Source organism: Hylobates moloch, unplaced genomic scaffold (assembly GCF_009828535.3).
Source record: "Hylobates moloch isolate HMO894 unplaced genomic scaffold, HMol_V3 SCAFFOLD_1, whole genome shotgun sequence".
Taxonomy (NCBI): Eukaryota; Metazoa; Chordata; class Mammalia; order Primates; family Hylobatidae; genus Hylobates; species Hylobates moloch.
Window position 1 is genome coordinate 201,992,628 of NW_026652276.1, and position 20,434 is coordinate 202,013,061.

General features: G+C 36.9%; 1 protein-coding gene and 1 pseudogene across 2 annotated transcripts in view; both read left to right on the forward strand.

The window, feature by feature from the left end:
- The window catches only part of CPED1 (cadherin like and PC-esterase domain containing 1), a 317,314-nt gene that overhangs the window by 54,133 nt on the left and 242,747 nt on the right, over positions 1–20,434 (forward strand). For both annotated transcript variants that reach the window (XM_032761566.2, XM_032761567.2), the window contains one exon: positions 4,796–4,902. In XM_032761566.2, the coding sequence (XP_032617457.1) occupies positions 4,796–4,902 (107 nt within the window). The remainder of the gene's footprint in view (positions 1–4,795; positions 4,903–20,434) is intronic.
- Positions 8,787–9,085, forward strand: LOC116814290 (non-histone chromosomal protein HMG-14-like; annotated as a pseudogene).

Here is a 20,434-nt window from a genome sequence, read left to right on the forward strand (position 1 = left end):
CCTTGATAAGCCTGATCAGGAAGTTCTGGTTTCTCCACAGCAGAGAAAGAAATAATTTTAACCGTTAAAAAAAAATTTAAAAAGTTTTAAGGATATATTTTCAAAGGTAGAGGCCAAGTACATATTTCTAGTTCCTGAGTACCTGTGAGGTAAGTACTAGCTCCTTTTATGTAGGAAGATTTAACTTTGATTACCAGTGGTATTGCCAATAGTATGATGGGGCACAATACCTAGGTGAGGGTCTAGGGATATCTGAGTTATACCTGCTGTAGTTACTTCTTCCTCTGAGCTTCCAAAGAAAAACAGATGCACTGGACAGTGAGAGAGAAAGGCTAGAGCTGGATAATTTCTGTGTCTGTTTCCTCACTTGTAAAGTACATGTAATAACATGTAATAATTGTTTCTACTCCACAGGGTTGTTGGAAATATTACATAAATTAATACATGTAAGGCATCAATAGCTAAATTTCTTTGTTGCTTCCCTGTTTTCAAAGGAGATAATGGTGCAATGTTCAAGAACATGGCCACTAGAGCTACTTGTTTGTATCCAAATTCTCTTCCCACCACTAACTGGAAGGGCCACCTTGGGCAAGTTATTTAACCTTTCTGTGCCTGTAAAAAATAGAATAATCATATCAAATAGATTGTTGTATGGGATAAATGAGATAATACAAATACGTGGAACAATATTTGGCACATTTTAAGTTCTGAAGAACTATTAGCTGTTCACATCATTGTTACTACTATTTCTACTACTAATTTATTTGTAGTGGCTTTGGCCCCCAAATCCTAATGCAGTATTCTAAAGAGCAAGGCTAAATCATATAGAGTTGTCCTTTTCCCCATGCAAGGAGAACCTAAGAAGTCATCATCCAAATTAACCAGGGGCTTTGCCTGTTTTCAGCTAACACAAATCTGATGTCTTAGCACTTCTTACTCTAATCTCAACCTTCTCGGTGCAGAAAAGGCACCTCGAGAAAGACACAAACAATGAGCGTTTACGCCAGTGCTTAGAAAGAGCCTGTCCTAGGTCATTTACAACTATGGCAACAGCCTTGAGACAGGCTCAACATGGAAAAAAGTGTAACGAGAGGGTGTGAATGAAAAAGAGATGAGGCAAGGCCCAGGTAGGAGCAGATTATGGGCCACTTTTGCACTCCAACTGGGAAGAAGAGATGGAAGAAAGAAAAGATGATCAGAGACCACTCTTGATTTTTCCAGGCTCTGAATGGAAGGAACCCTAAGAGGCTAAGTTGCAGCCCTTGCCACCTTTAATGTAACCAACAAAATGTCCTTGGAATTGAATGACCTTCCCCAATCTTATGGAATAGCATGATAAATCTAGAGATCAAAGGGTATATTCAAACATCCTTCTAGGGCCAATTAACCAAATAGTAGTTTGCCTGATGTTATCTTAATAAAAACAATTTATCTAATGAACAACTCTAATTCATTAAAAGCTAATGCACGGAACACAAATTTGTCAAATGGTCAACTCATGGAAACCTGTAACACTATTATTTTATGCCAGGTCTAGAATGGTGTGCTGCTACTAGAGACAGAGCCCAAGCAGAGGAGTTAGGGTAAGAGGTGTGGGGGTAAGAGACCATGGCAAACTGGAAAACATGTGGGAAGTGGCTCCAGCCAGTCACTGCCTTGTAGGATATGGACCCAGTGTTACCAGAGCTTCCAAGTCTTCAAATAAAGGCTGAAATTGGAATTTTCTATGTGAATTGTGCTGACATTTGCATTTTGGCAAATACTTAAAACAAAAAACAAACGCTGTGCAGGCCAAATGTATCCCGTCTGAGGGCTTGACTTGCCTGTGTGCTTTTAGTTTGCAATCTCTGCTGGAGGAGACCTAGGGCATTTGCCTCCTAAATGCTCATGCTTTCAGCTGTGAAATGTGGCTCCAAAGCCCCACAATATTTAGCAATTTGTAATTGTGCTGAGGTACCAATTTGTATCCCAAATGCTCCAAGGCTAACTTCTCAATGTGATTTACTTAGATAGTGAAAGTGCTTTGATCTCTGCCCAGTTTCTACATTTCAGTGTGGCTTTAGGGTTTCTTTAACTAAATTTTAATACATAGTAGCTCTCATGAAACAAGTGAAACTTCATTAAGAAAAGAAAAAGGGCTTTGGAAAGCAGGGGAGGGAGTTGACTTCTAATGTTGGAAATAGAAATGAAGACAAAGTGAAAAGGTCTACTAAATGTTTAACTAGGAAATAGCTTTGGGGACATTGAGGTGGGATTCAGTGCAGGTAACAGTGGGGGTTTTGAGTGGAAACAATTAGCATTTTTAGACTGTGCTAGCAAGCATTCGTGAAGAAGGTGTATGAAGATATTACTTGAAATTTCAGTTACACTTTACTTCATTTTTAGAGGAGATTTGTGGACTATACAGTATTTTTAAATTATTAATTAAAAATATTAATTAAATATCTTTGAGGGATGAGGCGGTCACCCTTATGAATGCCAAAAAGCTGTGTAATGCTTTGCAAGTTATCTTACTTTCTCCTACTTTGTTTTTAATGTTTAGATCCCTCAAAGAGATTGCTGAGGGCGGTGACTTTCTGCTCTTTTTTTTTTTCTGCTATTTACTTTCATACTTTGAGTACAATGTCCTGTTCATAGAAGGTTCTTAATAAATTCAATGCTTTGACTTAGTTAAATGTGTCTTCCCATTTTAAACATTTATGGCTTAAATATATATTTCCATCAACTCTAGAAATTGTGCATGTGCCTTGAATAGTGAAGAAGGGTATGCTTTAGACGTAGAGGAATATAAAACTTACTCTGAGACCAAAACGCTGCAGGTCATGATTTGAAATCCCTCTTTGCATATCCTTATCTTCTCAAAATATTTAGTTGGGAATCATATGACAGGAGGTTTCTTCTAGGGTTCTAGTTTTTCCTGGGCTAGAAATGATATAGAATAAAACAGTCTTTGTGTTTTCGCTTTGAATCCAAATTGGGATGAAAAAGCCAGATGCACTTTTAAAATAAAGTATTGGATTCATCATATAGTATTTGGTTTTGTCTATAGGAATCTATGGGAACTTTTCTTGAAAGTGAGAGTGTATGGAGCAGGGTAGATCTTGCAAGCCTAAGGCCTGATGGTTGCTGCATGATGAGATTTCTCTCATCCCCAAATCAACTGCTGCACCTCTCCTCGCCCCTTTGCCTTATTGTGCTGTCTTCCAGCATCTTGAGATACATCAAGCAAACAGAGAAGTTCTAGGATAAGAGCTTGAGTTCAATTGCCTGGATTCCTTGTTTGGCAGAAAGGTTTCCCTTCCAGCAACAGGACAATTAAAAACAGAGGAACCAGTAGCCCAGACAGCACAAGACTTGTGAAATTGAAAAGGACTTGATTGGTGGGGAGTGAAATTTCATTTCTAATTTTCATAGATCCCTCTTCCTTATTAATACTTTTCTCATAAGGCCTTTCTTTGGAAATATTATGCTTCTCAAGTGAGAAAGTCTTTTGAAAAATTTGAAAAGAGAGGTATTTAAAGAAGTTGGTTACTTTGTAGCTTTTTAGAAGCTACTAGACATAATACAGGAGATGACTGGTGAGGTCTGGCATAAATAATTACTCAGAATATTTATCTCAGGACTGATCAACAAAAGAGGCAATGTATACAGAAATTGTTTTTTAAATTGGATTTTCATCCAAAATGAAGACTATTTCCTAAGTAATACCAATCCATTTACACGTTACCCAGTGGGGATTTTTCCTGGTTATTTTTGAGACACCTATTTCTATATTGTCTCTGAATAACATTAAAAATTGAAATACATTTCTTCTGTTGCTTTTATTGTTGTTTTTTCTCCATGAGGTAATGTGTTTACCATGCTCTCAAGGGGTAGTTATTCATGCATTCGTCAAGAAATATTTTTAAAGCACCAATTATATGTAGGGCATGTGATCTATATCTATATATCTATATATAGATATATAGATATATAGAAATATATATAAATGAAAGTGAATAAAGAAAAATAAACCCATGTATACACACAAATGTTAACTTTAAAATGTTTAGAGATTAGGCAAGAATGTACCCTTCTGAGATTATTTTGGCAAGTTACTATGATTTATTGGCAAAGGGCTTTGTCCTTGGTGAAATAGCTGAAATATCATTTGCTTTCATCCGTGTTATACTCCATAGTTTGAACTGAACTCTGCTGTGTATAACTAGATTACAAATTTCTTTTATGCAAAACCCATCGTTTTAATTTTCACTGAATTTTATTTTCTGTCTATTACAACATTTTCTTTTATGAAACATCACAAAAGTAAATTTGATGTTTGACGTGTAGATCTATGAAAAATAGTGGGAATACCTAAGCCCAGAACAAAATATTTGATGTTTTCACTTCTTATCATTACTTGATTTCACAACTTTCTTCTATCTTAAAAGATTTTATTATTTTTTCTCCCAAATCTACAAAAAAAGACTTTATTAATTTTTAAAATAAGTGATTTAAGGCATTCTAATTTCAATATTTTAAAATAATTTTATAATGTTTTTTAAATGAATTTTATAATATGTATAATATAGACAATTATATTTTCTATAGAATAAAATACTAAATGTAAAAATATTAGAACTTCCAAAATTTAAAAAGTTGAATTTTAGTTATTTTACTTTTAGTCTTAAGTATATTTGAGATCATTTACTTGTTTCAGAATTTAAATAATTACATTTTTTAATCTGAAGAATTAAATATTGCCTTTAAAGTATCTGATGAAAACTTACTATTTTGAATATTCTTTTGCTTTTAGGTGATCTGGGCCCTTGGGATCTGCTCATTTGCCTGTCTTCTAAGAAAGCAGAAGGAAAACCCTGTATATCCAAGGAAGTCATGTGCCAGTTAGGTTTACATCAAAAGGTAAATACTCTCAAAATGTGCACAGATTTTATCAGCCCTACAGATATTAACACTGGCATTTCCTGGTCTATAATGTTTAAGAGTCTTAAAGAATTAGAGTCATTATATCTATGGAGAATCTTCCAACTGGCCATGCCTTATATACTTTACCATAAAATAGTCACCACTTTTTGTTTGATAAGATCTCCCTCAGCTTCAGCTGCTGCAGATATTGTTGTTTTACTCAGTAGGATCCAACTTTATCTAGAAGTCTGCAGCCTATGAAGTGTTGCTTAATCTGACCACTTGTTCACCGAAGTGGTAAAGTCTTTATTTTTTAGATGCCTTTTCTAATTTTTTTTCTAACTTAAGTTGGTATCATAAGTTACAATAAAATGTATAAAATTTCTAATTACCGTTTAAAATTGACATTTAGTACTTACTGTTTATATTGTGTGAACTTTCGTAAATGGTTTTAGAAAACCTAACTAAAAATTATCCAATGTTTACCATGTGCTAGTCACTGTGCTGGAAAATTTACATATTGTTGATACCTATAACGAATCTGTACGAAAAGTGCCAAATCCAATAGCTCTTATACAGCCCCTAACTGGAGATGGAGTATTGCACCCAGATCACTTGATATTCCTACAATTCGCCATCTAGATAACACCTTTCTTCTTCTTTTTTTTGAGACGCAATCTTGCTCTGTCGCCCAGGCTGGAGTGCAGTGGCAGGATCTCGGCTCACTGCAAGCTCCGCCTCCTGGGTTCACGCCATTTTCCTGCCTCAGCCTACGGTTGTAGCGACGCCTGTAGCTGGGACTACAGGCGCCCGCTACCACGCCTGGCTATTTTTTTTGTATTTTTTAGTGGAGACGGGGTTCACCGTGTTAGCCAGGATGGTCTCGATCTCCTGACTTCATGATCCGCCCGCTTTGGCCTCCCAAAGTGCTGGGGATAACTCCTTTCTTCTAACTCTTCACTTTTTTGGCATTTGAGCTGAGCACACGCGTTTGTGACTCTACGTACATTTCTGGCCATTCCTCCTCTGTTTTCTTTACAACCAACTTTTCTCTGCCCATTCTTTGAATCCCTGTGTTCCCTAACACCAATCCTGAAATTTCAACAACCATTTGTAGTTGAGATTCGGAAATCTACCTAAGGTACAGAGCACGTTTCCAGGCTTCAGGCTTGAATACGCAACAGGCTGCTGAACGTCTGCCCTTGGATGTCCCACAGACATATCAAACTCAACCTGGCGAAAACTGACTTATTCTTTTCCTCAGTAAATTTTCTCCTGCTCTTGTGTTCAGAAGCTTCAGCTCTTCTGTTTTGTTTGTTATAAGCAGAATCACCCAGTCTGTCATCTCCCAAGATAGAAATTACCCACTTTTGTCATCTCCTAAGATAGAAGGGCCATCACCCTTGAGCCCTTCCTTCGTCTTCCTTGGCACTGACCCTCTGTTAATTGCCAATACTACTGAATTTAACCTCTTAACATGTTTTTTTTTCTTCTTGTTTTTGTTTTGTTTTGTTTTTTTGAGACAAAGTCTCCCTCTGTCACCCAGGCTGGGGTGCAATGGCGTGATCTCACCTCACTGCAACCTCTGCCTCCCAGGTTCAAGCAATTATCGGGCCTCAGCCACCCAAGTAGCTAGGATTACAGATGTGCACCACCACGCCTGGCTAATTTTTATATTTTTCGTAGAGACGGGGTTTTGTTGTGTTGACCAGGCTGGTCTCGAACTGCTGGTCTCGAACTCCTGGCCTCATGTGATCTACCTGCCTCAGCCTCCCAAAGTGCTGGGATTACAGGCCTGAGCCACCATGCCAGGCCTATCTCTAAACATTTCTCACATCTGTCATCTATTCTCTGTACTTACTACCTTTATTCTGGTCAGATAATCATCATCTCTTACCTGGTTTATTGCTAAATCTTCCTCAATGGTTTTTCTGAAGCAAATATTTTACCCCTGAAATCTATCCTCCTCACAGTTATGAGATGAAAAATATAAAATGATGAACTAGCCTTTTTACATTTATGCTTACAATCTTGAATGGCTTCTCATCAACCCTAGAATAAAGTTTTAGTATTTGCTTTGTATTAGGCTTCTGGGAAGAATCAAATGCCATACTCATAAAGGTGTATCTGAAGACAACTAATAAACTATTTACAGAGGTTTTGGCAGGGAAAAAGAAACTAAAAGGCCTAGTGAGGCACTTGGGAGCTAGCAACATTAAAAAAGTTTCACCACACTGGGTCGTAAGAGAGATGTGTGGAAGGGCATAGCTAGAATCCAATGAGAGCTGGAACCAAGAAGGAGGCGTACTTGGAAAGGTGTGGTAAACTTAGGGGAGTGTAGCTTTTGCCATATCACAGACCTGCAGAGAGGGAGCCTTGGGGATAAACACCCCACCTCTCTCTACTCCTACCCTCCAGTCTCTTGCCAGTGCCTCCCATTGGTCCAAGCTAACTGCTAGTCAAAGGGCAAGAGATTCTCTGTGATGCCACCCACAAAAGTCAGCCTCCTGGGGGACAGAGCAGGTGGCAGAGACCTGGAGGGCCACGTGGTGAATATTTAGCACAATAAGCTATTCAGGGTTTTTTGTGAGTGGCTTTTGCCTAACAGTACCCTTCTCTTATCTCTTTCTAACTGGGTGTCATGCTGCAAGTGATATGAAACTGCTTATTATTCCCTAAACGCCTGTGCTGTTTTCTGTCACATACCTTTATTCTTACTGTTTTGTCTGCCTGGAATGCTCTTTCTCAGTCCTCTTTGCCTCAGTGATTTTCAACCAGGGAGAGATTGTGTCTCCTCTAGTAATATTTGGCGATGTCTAGAGATATTTTTAGTTTTGTCACATCTAGGGGGAATGGTTGGTACTGGCATCTGTAGGTTAAAGCCAAGGATGCTGCTAAATATTGTATAATGCCCACAACAAATAAATGTATGGCCAAATACGTTCATAGTGGCAAGTTTGAGAAACCTTAATATGGTCCCTTGCCTTAAAGTCAGCTGCTTAGGTCTGTTACACTCAGCACCACTATCACCTCAGAAGCCCCAATGCTTCTGTTTTGTTGGTTATAAGTGGAATCACCCACTCTGTCATCTCCTAAGGTAGAAATCTGGCCTTCACCCTTGAGCTCTTCCTCTTCTTTGTCATCTACAATTGCCAATACCATGGAATTTAACCTCTAAATATTTCTCAGATCTGTTATCTATTTTCTGTACTTACAACATTTGCTCTGTTTACCTGGATTGCAGGCAGGGCTTCCTTGCCTTTCTCCTCCTGCATACTCATACAAATCCTCATGCATAGCTCGAATTCTGTACTTATCACATGGTTTATTTTTTTCTTTGTTGTCCGCAAATGCACGTCAGGCTTCACCAGCTAATGAGGACAAATGAGGTCACGTTGGCATTAGTATTGATATTTTGGGGGCAATACAGGTTTTTTTTTTTTTTTTTTTTTTTTTTGATGGAGTTTCACTCTTGTTGCCCAGGCTGGAGTGCAATGCCGCAATCTTGGCTCACTGCAATATCCGCCTCCCAGGCTCAAGCAATTCTTCTGCCTCAGCCTTCGGAGCAGCTGGGATTACAGGCATCTGCCACCACGCCCAGCTAATTTTTGTATTTTTAGTAGAGACGAGGTTTCACCGTCTTGGCCAGGCTGGTCTCAAACTCCTGACCTTGTGATCCACCCGCCTCTGCCTCCCAAAGTGCTGGGATTACAGGCGTGAGCCACCGTGCCCGGCCACAGGTTTTCTTAAGAAGCTTTCTGGTGGGTCTCAGCAGCTCGGGCGGTGGGAGGAGCGGCAGCAGCCAGGCAGCCCAGCTTCACGAAGGCTCTCGGTGCGACGAGGCCTGCAGGCACCTGGCATGCGCCCTCCTCGTCACCAGGATGCCCAAAAGGAAGGTCATGAAGGGACCACCAAGGAAGAGCCCAAGAGGAGATTGGCGCGTTTGCCAGCTAAACCTGCTCCTGCAAAAGTGGAAGTGAAGCTGAAAAAGGCAGCAGCGAAGGATAAATCTTCAGGCAAAAAAGTGCAAACAAAAGGGAAAAGGGGAGCAAAGGGAAAACAGGCCAAAGTGGCAAACCAAGAAACAAAAGAAGATTTAACTGCAGAAAACGGGGAAATGAAAACTGAGGACAGTCCAGCCTCTGATGAAGCAGGAGAGAAAGAAACCAAGTCTGATTAATACAGTATACCATGTCTTATCAGTGGTCCCTGACTCCCTTCTTCTACAATCCAGAGGAATATTTTTATCACTTATTTTGTAAATGCAAGTTTTTTAGTAGCTCTAGAAACATTTTTAAGAAGGAGGGAATCCCACCTTATCCCATTTTTTAAGTGTAAATGCTTTTTTTTTTTTAGAGGTAAAATCATTTGCTGGTTGTTTATTTTTTTTGGCACAACCAGAAAATAGTGTGGGATATTGAATTATGGGAGGCTTTGACTGTCTCGGGTGTCAGCTTAACATTCCATAGATGGGGGGTTAGTTTTTATATCCTATAAAACAAAGCATATTAAATGGAAATATGAAGTCAGTCCTGCATTTAATGTCTTGAACATTTTAAATTACTTCTATTCCCTTGTTTTTTAGTAGAATTGTTTTCTAAAGAAAACCACTCCTTGAGCATGGCTCTCCCTGTCAGAATTGTGTGCACTCTGTAAGATCTTTGGTTGTGGTAGTCCTGTTTTCCTAATAACTTTGTTACTATGCTGTAAAAGATTAAAAATTTGAATATGTAGTGTATATGCTATTCAGTTGTGAATTGGTGAAACGTATGTAACAGCTTATCAACATGTGAAGACATTGATAGCCTCTTAAGGAAAATTTGCTTCCAAATTTTAAGCTGGAAAGTCGCTGGAATAACTTTAAAAAAGAATTACAATACATGGCTTTTTAGATTTTCGGTATGTATGTTAAGAATTGTGTACAAATTTAAGTGTCTGTACTGATCCACATCCAATAAAATCTCAATTATGAAAGAAAAAAAAAAGCTTTCCCATCTATTTACCTAGCAAGTGTCTTCCATGTACTTAGAAACAGTGTTTTTGGTATGCTGTTTCAGACCATTACACCAAATGCATTGAGGAACACCCCATACTACTTTGGCTGCCACTGATGGCTCCTGTGATAGTTATGTTCCCAGCCTGGGGTGCAAAATCTCTCCCCACAGCTGTAAAATTTTTGAGATGCCCAAAGTCCTGCATTCATCAATCCTATCTGAATTGAAACTAGACTTCGTTCAGTATAGATCGAAGTGAACATTATTCTATTTAACTCAGTTCTTCACTTCGCTTCCTGAGCCCCAAATCATACGGTGGGCACCTGGACAACACGAAGTCACACAAAAACTCTTCCCGTGACTCTTTTGTCCCCTCTCCTCGGGCTTTTGTGGTCAACCCTTGCGTCATCACTCACTAGCTAAAGGATTTTGATCACGTTATTTAATCTCTGTAGCCTTCACCATCTTTTCCTGAAATAAGAAGGCATTAGACACTGGACAGTCTCCAAGATACTTGCTAGCTTTATGTTTGTGTGAGTCACTGGAGGCGAGTGGAATATGTGATGAGAAGAGAACAGAGCAGATCAGGCAGCGATGGCAATGGAGAAGGCGAGAAGGAGGTTATGGGTGAAATAGGTAGAGAAGGAAGTTATAAAGTACAGCGTCAGTTATGCTGATATTGTCTTTTTAAATTTGAATTTTTATTGTTTTTGGGAGACAGAGTCTCACTCTGTCTCTCAGGCTGGAGTGTAGTGGCGTCATCTTGTCTCACTGCAACTGCGGCCTCCTGGATTCAGGTGATTCTCACGCTCAGCTTCCCGAGTAGCTGGGATTACAGGCATGCACCACCACACCTAATTTTTTTTATTTTTAGTAGAGACTGAGTTTTGCCATGTTGGCCAGGCTGGTCTTGAACTCCTGGCCTCAAGTGATCCGCCCACCTTGACCTCCCAAAGTATTGGGATTACAGATGTGAGCCACTGTGCCTGGCCTTAATTTTTAATTTTGTCATAATTTTAGACTTACAGAAAAATTGCAAAAATAATACAAATAATTTTCCAAATACCTTTCACTGAGCTTACTTTAATGTTAAATCTTACATAACCATGGTACTTTCATCAAAACTAAGAAATTAATGTGGATACAAACTGTTAACTCAATTATAAACGTCATTCAGATTGCATCTTTAAAAAAAAAATGTTTGCCCCTTTTCTGCTCTAGGAACCTATCTAGTACCCTTCATTGCATTGAGTTTTCATATCTCCTTACTCTCCTTCGATCTGATGCAATTTTTTTTTTCTTTCATGACCTTGACATATTTGAAGAGTACTGGTCAGGTGTTTTGTAGAATGATCCTCAATTTGTATTGGTCTGATGATTTTTTCATAAGGTTCTGAATCTTTGGCAAGAATTTCTTGGAAGCAGTCTACCCTTCTCAGTGTAAAATATCAAGGGGCATATGATGTCCTTGTCTCTTGTTACTGGTGATGTTCACCTTGATCACTTGGCTAAGGTGGTGTTTGTTGGATTTTTCCCCATATAATTAATAAACATCTTGGGAGATAATATTTCAAGACTGTAAAAAGATCCTGTTTTTCTTCAAATTTTGCCCTCTAATTTTAGGATCCAGAGGTGGATCTTGCTCACAACAATTTTTATTCTGGTGTTCTAATGGTGATTTTCTATTTCTCTTATTACTTTCATAATTATTAACTGGAATTCTTCTGTAAAGAAAAGCTAGTCTTTCTCCTGAATTTATTTATTCAATAATTTATTTATGTCAGTATGGACTAATGGATATTTGTTGTATTCTATGGGTTATAAATCAGTACTATTGTTATTAATTTTTTTGTTGTTGCTCAAATTGTTCCAGCTTTGGTCATTGAGAACTTATTCATGTTGGCTCCTGTCCATTTTGACATGTCATGTGTTCTTTTCTTGGAGACTTCCTTACTGTTTAGCACCATGAGATACTCCAAATTCATCTTGCATTTTTCCTGTCCCAGGCTGGAATTAACCATTTATCCAGGAACCCCATTCCTGTTATTGCAGAACGTATTTAAAAACAAAGATCTGGGTACTAGGTGTTCTCATGGCTACTAGGGTGTCATGGAGTTTGGGCTCTCTCAGCAGACAGAGCTTGGAAATGTCTGTATGTATACTAATCCATGCAAACATACACTTGTATTTATTTCTGTGTCCGCCTCTATATGTACATATTAAAAAGCTGATTCTTACTATACCCCTGTTTGCCATCCAACACCACAAGGTTCATTATAGCCTTCTGCTGTCCTCATTTGTAACTTCATTCTCAGACAGTGAGAAAATTGGATCTCATTTACATCGTAGTTCCCTATTGTTTAACCCTAGCATACCCGTACATTAGTTTCAGAATTGTTAACCTATACCCCTGTGAGAAACAAATTTACTAATAAAAGTGAACGTTTTGTGTATGGTCTTTTTGTCTTTTTGTCTAATAATATTCAGTCAAAATATTATTTTCTGAAGGTAGGGCATATCTTTTCTCCTTGCTCCCTTCAGTGCGGCTATGTCATTCAGTAATACAGTTAGGGTCATTTGCTGCAATTTACATATTATTTGAGTCCCCAACCTCCACCCCCACTGCAAATCAGGGTTGAGGTTTTTTTTTTTTTAATTTGCATGTAGTAAAATTCATTATTTGTGGTTTATAGTTCCATGGGTTTTGACAAATGCATAGAGTTCTGTATCCATCCTCACCCCTCAGTCATGGCAGAATGGTCCCATTTTCTCCAAAATTCACTTGTTCTGCACCTTTGAAGTCATCCCTTCCTGTGATCCCTACCCTTAACAGTCACCACCGACTTATTTTCTGTCTCTATTGTTTTTTTGTTTTTGTTTTTGTTTTCTGTTTGTTTGTTTTAAATAGAAGGCCATATAAATAGAGTCATATAATTTGTAGCATTTGGGTCTGGCTTATTTCACCTTAGCAAACTCATTTAAGATTCATCCCTGTTGTGTCAATTAGTAGTTTATTCCTTCTTATTGATGAATAAGATTCCATTTTATGGATGTATCACTGTCTGTTTATTCATTCACAAGTTAAAAGACATCTGGATTTGTTCCAGTTTATGGCCATAATGAATAACACTTGTCATAAACATTTGCATACAGGTTTCTGTATGAATATAACTTTTTCTCTCTTAAGGGTGATTCATATGGTAAATGTATGTTTAAGAAACTTTAAAAACTGTTTTAAATTTAAAAGTTTTAAAAATGTTTTAACTTTAAGAAGCTGCCCAATGTTTCTATAAATGTGGCAAGTTGCAGTTCCTTTTATTTAAAAAATAGAGAAAGTCACACATGAGAAATTTCCTGCCTTCAGGGTTACTTTACAGTAAATTAATTTTTTAATCTTTCTGTAAGCATATCGTTTATTTCATGCTTTTATCTGATTGTGAAGCAATATTTACATAGCAATCACAATAGATAATTACACTAAATGTGAGTATATTATGCAAACACTAACACAAATTACAGGTGTGACAAAATATATGTGTAAAAATATAGATATAATAAATAATTATATGTATAATTATACATATAAAATATAATTATACATTCATATAGTTCAGTTTTTTTCTGTTGTTGCTAGTAAAAATTCACTCTATTATTTGTTGATCACAAGTTCCATAGTCAATACTTTGTTTTAATGAATGACTTGAGCAGCAAAGCCTATAAAGCACGTTTATTTAAAGACAATTGTTTTATAGAGATGTTTTGGAAACTGTTAGAAAATACGATTTCTCTCAGAAATGAATAGAAAGAAGTACACTTGTTTCCTGGATATTTCAAAAAAGAAGAAATCAAAAATAGAAACAAAAAATCAAAATTTTGAATGTGTTTTATCTAATAATTCTATTTCTTGGAATTTACATATTATTCTTTCTGGTCAGAGGATTGAACAATGATTATGCTAATAGTGTTACTTATTATAGTAAAAAATTGGAACCAAAATAAGTATTTTGGAAAAATAAATAATGCACATGAAACTCATTAATACATGATTAATCACATGGAAATGCTCAGAATATGAGTAAAATAAGCAAATCAGAAAACAGTTTATATGTTCCAAATCCAAATTGTGTTTTTTAATATGTGTAGAAAAATACTGAATAACTGAAATGTTAGGAATGTTATTTATTTCTGGTTGGAAAAATTATGAGTGATTACTGTTTTCCTCTTTACATTCAACTAAATATTCTATCATACATGTATGTTAATTCTACCATCAGGAAAAATACTGTTTTAGGGAAGGGCAATCCCCTATTTAAAATAAGTTTACCCTGCTAATTCTTATTAAAAAAGAAAAAAACAACAAACATTCATAGTTGAATTGATCTGGCAGTTGGATGAGGCAATATCATTATTTTCTATTCATTTAAGTATGCTAGTTGTGAATCACTGCTTTAGCAGACAGTCCTAAAACCTTTATCCCACGCTCAGTACCTTTTCCATTCTCTCTCCACATCCCCTTTTTAGTCTTTACTGTGTTCTCCTAATTCTTATAAAACTTTAGCTAAAATAGTGACAATGAAAGTGTCAGTAACATTTACCGTTATAAGTTTTCAAATCTCCTCTGGGATATGTTCTTATATTATTTCTTTAATCATTTCTCCATTCCCTTTCCTCTTTTTACTTTCTGGAACTTCTATTTGTCATGGGTTAAACCTCTTGGTTTGCTCTCTAATTTTCTTTATACCTGCTTCACTTTTAAAAACTTCATACATCATGTTTGTACATATTTATGAGGTACCTGTGATATTTTGTTTCATGCATAATATGTGCAATAATCAAGTCAGAGTATGTAGGCTACTCAAAACTTTGAGTATTTATTATTTGTATGTGATGAAAACATTTCAAATTCTCTCTTCTAGTTACTTGAAATATACAACACATGCTCTCTATTTTTTTATTTTTTATTTTTTTGAGACGGAGTCTCACTCTATTGCCTAGGCTGGAGTGCAATGGCGCAATCTTGGCTCACTGAAACCTCCACCTCCCGGGTTCGAGCGCTTCTCCTGCCTCAGCCCCCTGAGAATCTGGGATTACAGGCGCACGCCACCAGACTCAGCTAATTTTTTTGTATTTTTAGTAGAGACGAGGTTTCATCATGTTGGTCAGGCTGTTCTCGAACTTCTGACCTCGTGATCTGCCCGCCTCGGCCTCCCAAAGTGCTGGGGTTACAGGTATGAACCACCATGCCCAGCCTCTATTTTTTATACTAATTTCAACTTTTATTTTAGATTCAGGAGTACATGTGTAGTTTTGTTATATGGGTATATTGTGTGATGCTGAGGTTTGGGGTATGATTTATCCTGTCACCCAGGTACTGAGCATAGTACCCAATAGTTAGCTTTTCAACCCTTGCCCCCCACTTCTCCTCTGCAAGTCCCCAATTTCACTCATTGTGATCCTTACGTCCATGAGTACTCAATGTTTAGCTCCTACTTATAAGTGAGAACATGCGGTATTTGATTTTCTGTTTCTGACTTAATTCACTTAGGATAATGGCTTTAGGCTAAATTTACACAAATACCATTTATCAAGATGAAGGCCACAAAAGGCCTGAGAGGCTTGACTTGCAGAATGTCTCAGTAACTTTATTCTTGATTTTATTGACTCATTCATTCATTCATTCATTTATTCATACATTTATTTATTCATCTATCCCTTCACTGTTTCTACAATTATTTATTAAACATATTTATTTAGCTCTACTTTGGGTGCTGGGAAGATAGCAATTAACAATACAGACAAAAATATATATTATTGGGAAGCTTAGACATTTTTGGGTAGACAGGGGAAAATAATCGCTAAGTAATAATATGATAGATGGTAAAGAGCACTAAGGAGAAAAATAAAGAAAGGAGACAAAATATTGGGGGATTGAGTTTAAGATCACCAAGAAAGTGACATTTGAGTAAGGCCTGGAAGACAGGGCGCTCCCCATGCCAGTGTCTGGGGTAAATCCACCGAGACTCAGAGGAGAGGAACAATAGGCCTACAGTAAAGGGAGAAAGTCTTGGTTGTTTGAGGAACATAAGGAGTTCCATGGGACTGAAGTAGAGCAATTGTAGTAGGAGGTGAGGGCAGAGAGGTACCTGGAGCTGGGGAAGCTCAGCGATGGGGCCACTGGAACCATCCTAAGGACTGCGGGCTTTTACTCTTGGTAAGTGGAGAGTAATTGGATGATTCTGAGCACGCAGATGACAGATGACATGAGTCCACTGGCGTTTTTACAGGATTGCTTTGATTGTTTTGTTGAAGTAAGCTATCTAGCAAGCAAAGACCAAAACAGGGAGACTAATTATTGTAATAATATAGGTGTGAGAGGAGAGGGACGTGGGCTAGCAGAATAGCAATGGGGTGGTGAGCTGTGGCTAGATCCTGAAGACATTTTAAAGGTATAAGTGACAAATAATAATAGCTCACACTTACATCTCCTTACTGCTTGCCAGGCACCATCCCAAGTGCTTACATGTTTATTTATGTCCATTCTTTACAGATGAGGAGACTGAGGCACAGAGAGGTTATAAAACTTGTCTAAGACCTCCTAGCTAATAAAACGACCAAGATGCAAACTCAGGCAGTCTCATTTCAATTTTATGTTTTCTTAATCATATAATAGCACCTTTTGATGTAAACATTTAGGCAAAGCACTTACAGCCTAACCTAATGAGTATTCTTAAGGAAACACAGATTCTAAATGATACATGTAGATAACTGTCACTCTATAACAGGAATAATTTGAAGCTTTATGAACCATGACTTTATTATGTAAACAACATAGATATTCAAAACAGAAGTTGGTTCAAATTTGTTGGAGATGTTGTAGAATTGTCAATAACCTTATAATGAACAAAGAGAGGACACTGGCTCAAATTAAGATTACTAATCACATTAGAGCTTTGTGATTTTAGAGCTTAATGAAAATGGTCATAATATCTGTTATTGAAAATAAACTGCCAGGAGTCTCCCCAGTCAGCAGAATAGTAATATGAATTTAAAACTATCAGTCTGTGTGATGATAAAAGTGAAGTGAGGTCCATTATTTGTGGTAACACTAAGTTTAGTAATTGGGGCTGTATCTCACCACAAGTAGACAGGTGCTAGTGTTTCAAAAGCAGAGAGATTGATTTCTAGCTCTAAATTGTTGTAGGATTAGCAGTCCCTAAAGCTAGGATGCTGTTCTTAGTACATAGGAGTACTGAGAACTACCAAATGGCTCTTATTTTAAAGCATCCCAGGGAATTTTCAGGTGAATTTGATGGAATGATAATTGCACTTGAGACATGGGGAGAAAACACATTTTTCTTTTGATTAGCTGGTTCTCCTAATTCCTTGTCATTCTTTTCATTGTGGATGATAATGAACAGCTTTGGGAGAAGTTCTAATTTTTGTTCAAGTAAAAGCATGAACATTTCTACAGATGAGGAAAAAGAGCATTTCTCTAAAATGCAACATGATGTGTGTGTCACTCTTAATGTTCAGGAACAATAAAAAAAAATCAATTCCTTCCCCCTCCAGTGTTTTCTTACATTTTATAACTAGTTCAAATTCAGGTGTCCACTCTCCCTAATAAATTAATAATATTATTGTAGTTTTAGTTTTTTTATTTATAAGCACTCCATAAATGGTTATAATTAATATTATATTTTTGCTCTTATTAATAGACTGTCTCAAAAGAATATTTTACTTTTGCTTCTGACAATATGTAATAGAAACAATTTAGATGCATATTATCACAGATTAGGATTCTGAAAGGTATATTGGGATAGAAATCTTTTCTAATGCATATTCCCTTTTTCAAAACTTGATCTCATAGAAATATCCTAGGGTTTAAGTATTATTATCATTTTATCGGTGCATTATAATTCTTTTAAAGATATGAAAGGATTTGTGCTAAAGAAAAATAAGTCTGTGTATAAATATACACTCATACACATAGATGCATATTGTATATAAGGCATTCAAACCTAACACAAAATCTGTATGTATTAAAAACCATAAAAAATGATAATTTGGATGATAATGATGTGTAGGTTCATCAAGTGTAACACATGGCCCACTCTGGTGGGGGATATTAATAATGGAGGAGGCTGTGTGTGTGTCGGGGCAGGGAGTATATGAGAAATCTCTGTGTCTTCTGCTTAATTTTGCTGTGAACCCAAAACAGATGTAAGAAATAAAGTCCATTAAAAAATAATAATTGCAATGTTAAGCTGGAGAAGCTCATCATATAAAAGTCAGTTAATCCAAATTAAAACTCCTTTGATGATGTTCCACTTAATAATGATGCAAATCTTATACATTTTATGATACATGTAAAAGTAAAAATACAAAGCAGTAGGATATAGAAGAGTATTACTAGGTTTAACAATTAGAAAGTTATAATCTGTGTAATATAGTTGAGTTACTACAGCTGTATGACACATGACCCTTGAATGTTTTTACTTCTTTGTGCTGTGATTTTACTCAGTTTAACTGCTTAGTTTGGTGCTCAGTTCCAGAGTAGAATAGAGGTGATGTTTCTGGTGTCACATGTCACTATGGTCATGTCATCAGTCACACTATTAATTCTAAAGATGCACTTTGGAGGAACACAGGAAGAAGTCATTGTTTGGGGGACAGGAAAATAGAAGGCAGAAGTATAGAACAATTGTTTCCCTTGGCTTGGCTCTATTATTTTGAAGTACTTTTTTGGTTAAGAGAAGGTTAGCAATGGATCTGAGTCAGTCCATAACCTTTAATGCTACTTACCCAATGCTGATTCTCTTTCTGAATCATATTGTTAAGGATTCTATTAATTCACCAGCAACGGAATGATTTTGCCCTATTTAGGGAAAATGGCTCAATTTCATTGATTTTTGGAGCTTTTCACAGACTAATTTAGAAAGATACTTTGTGAACTTAAAAAACAAAAAACAAAAAACATTTCTATTACAACACTACCTTGTAAAAGTCCATACGGACACCAAAGTGTGTATTAGTCCTTTTTATTAGTCTATCATGGGTTATCTATACTTTTGCAGTGCTGTTTGTTCCCTCCAGCCCTTATTAAATTCTGAATTGAAGAATTCAGGGTTTATGAAAGCCCTTCTTTTTCTACATTTAGTTCTTGAGATTTCTTACTTTTGGATTTGAGAAATCGAGACATCTTAAGATCCAAAGTGTACTGCACTTACAGCCTTTTCTCAATTCTTAGTGCAAATGAATTAAATGACGTCCACTTTGATATGTTTTGGCTGTGTCCCCACCCCAATCTTATCTGGAATTACAGCTCCCATAATTCCCACGTGTTGTGGGAGGAGCACAGTGGGAGATAATTGAATCATGGGCGCGGTTTCCCCCATCCTATTCTCGTGGGAGTGAATAAGTCTCACGAGATCTGATGGTTTTATAAGGGATTTTCCCTTTCACCTGGTCTTCATTCTCTCTCGCCTGCCACCGTGCAAGGTATGCTTTTCACTTTCTGCCATAATTATGAGGCCTCCCCAGCCACGTGGAACTGTGAGTCCATTAAACCTCTTATTCTTTATGAATTACCCAGTCTGGGGTATGTCTTCAGCAGCAGCATGAAAAAGGACTGATACACACTTTGGTGTCCTTGTGGACATTTACAATGTAGTGTTTAGGAATGCCACTGGTGCAGAATCAACAATAGGTTCTGCTGAAGCTTGGCTTCATTCATACAGGATCTGGGCTGAAGTTTGTCTTTCTTACAGCTATTATTGGGGAAAAGAAAGTTTGCTGAACACACGAACAGGGTTAATAAAGTAGCAAGGATTGGGGAAGATTTCATCGATGCACGGTTCCCAAGCACTTTAAATGAATCAGTTTTTAGAATTGTATCTTAATGATTTGGTAAAAATCTTAGAGCAGAAGTGGAACTTAGAGACTAAAAGCTCTAAATGCTTTATTTTGCAAATGAAGAAACTGAAAAAAAAAAAAAAAAAAAGAGCAAATGATGATTCTCTTAAGTGCCCGAAGCAGGCTACCACCCCTGTTTCCAGTTGCCTGTCTTCTCCAACTGCAGCTGGGTTATTTCTATCAAGTCATGCCAGCGGGACATAGTGGAGAAACTGCAATACTTTATTAGGTTAGAGTATGTTAATTTGGAATTAATCAATAATGTCTCAAAAATGAATCTGATTTTCAAGCTAATTTGTACTGATCTCTGTTGGTTTTAAAAAGGTTTTTTCATATTGGGTATTAGTTTGAGGATTAAGTGGATGATGTTAGTTAATCAATTTGTAAATTCACAAGAGAAGGGAAGAGTTAAAGTTGTCTGTATCTTTTATACTCTTCGAATTCCATAATTTGAATTTATGATAATATTTACAAAGCTGTCTAAAAACAGGTTTTGGTTGAAGTTTCGTGGGTGACTGGGTTTTATATTTAGAAATAATAATGCTCTTCAGTATGAAGTGAAGAATGTTTATGAAATTTTCAACAGGTTTAACACTGAATTGTCACTAAATATCAAGTTATTT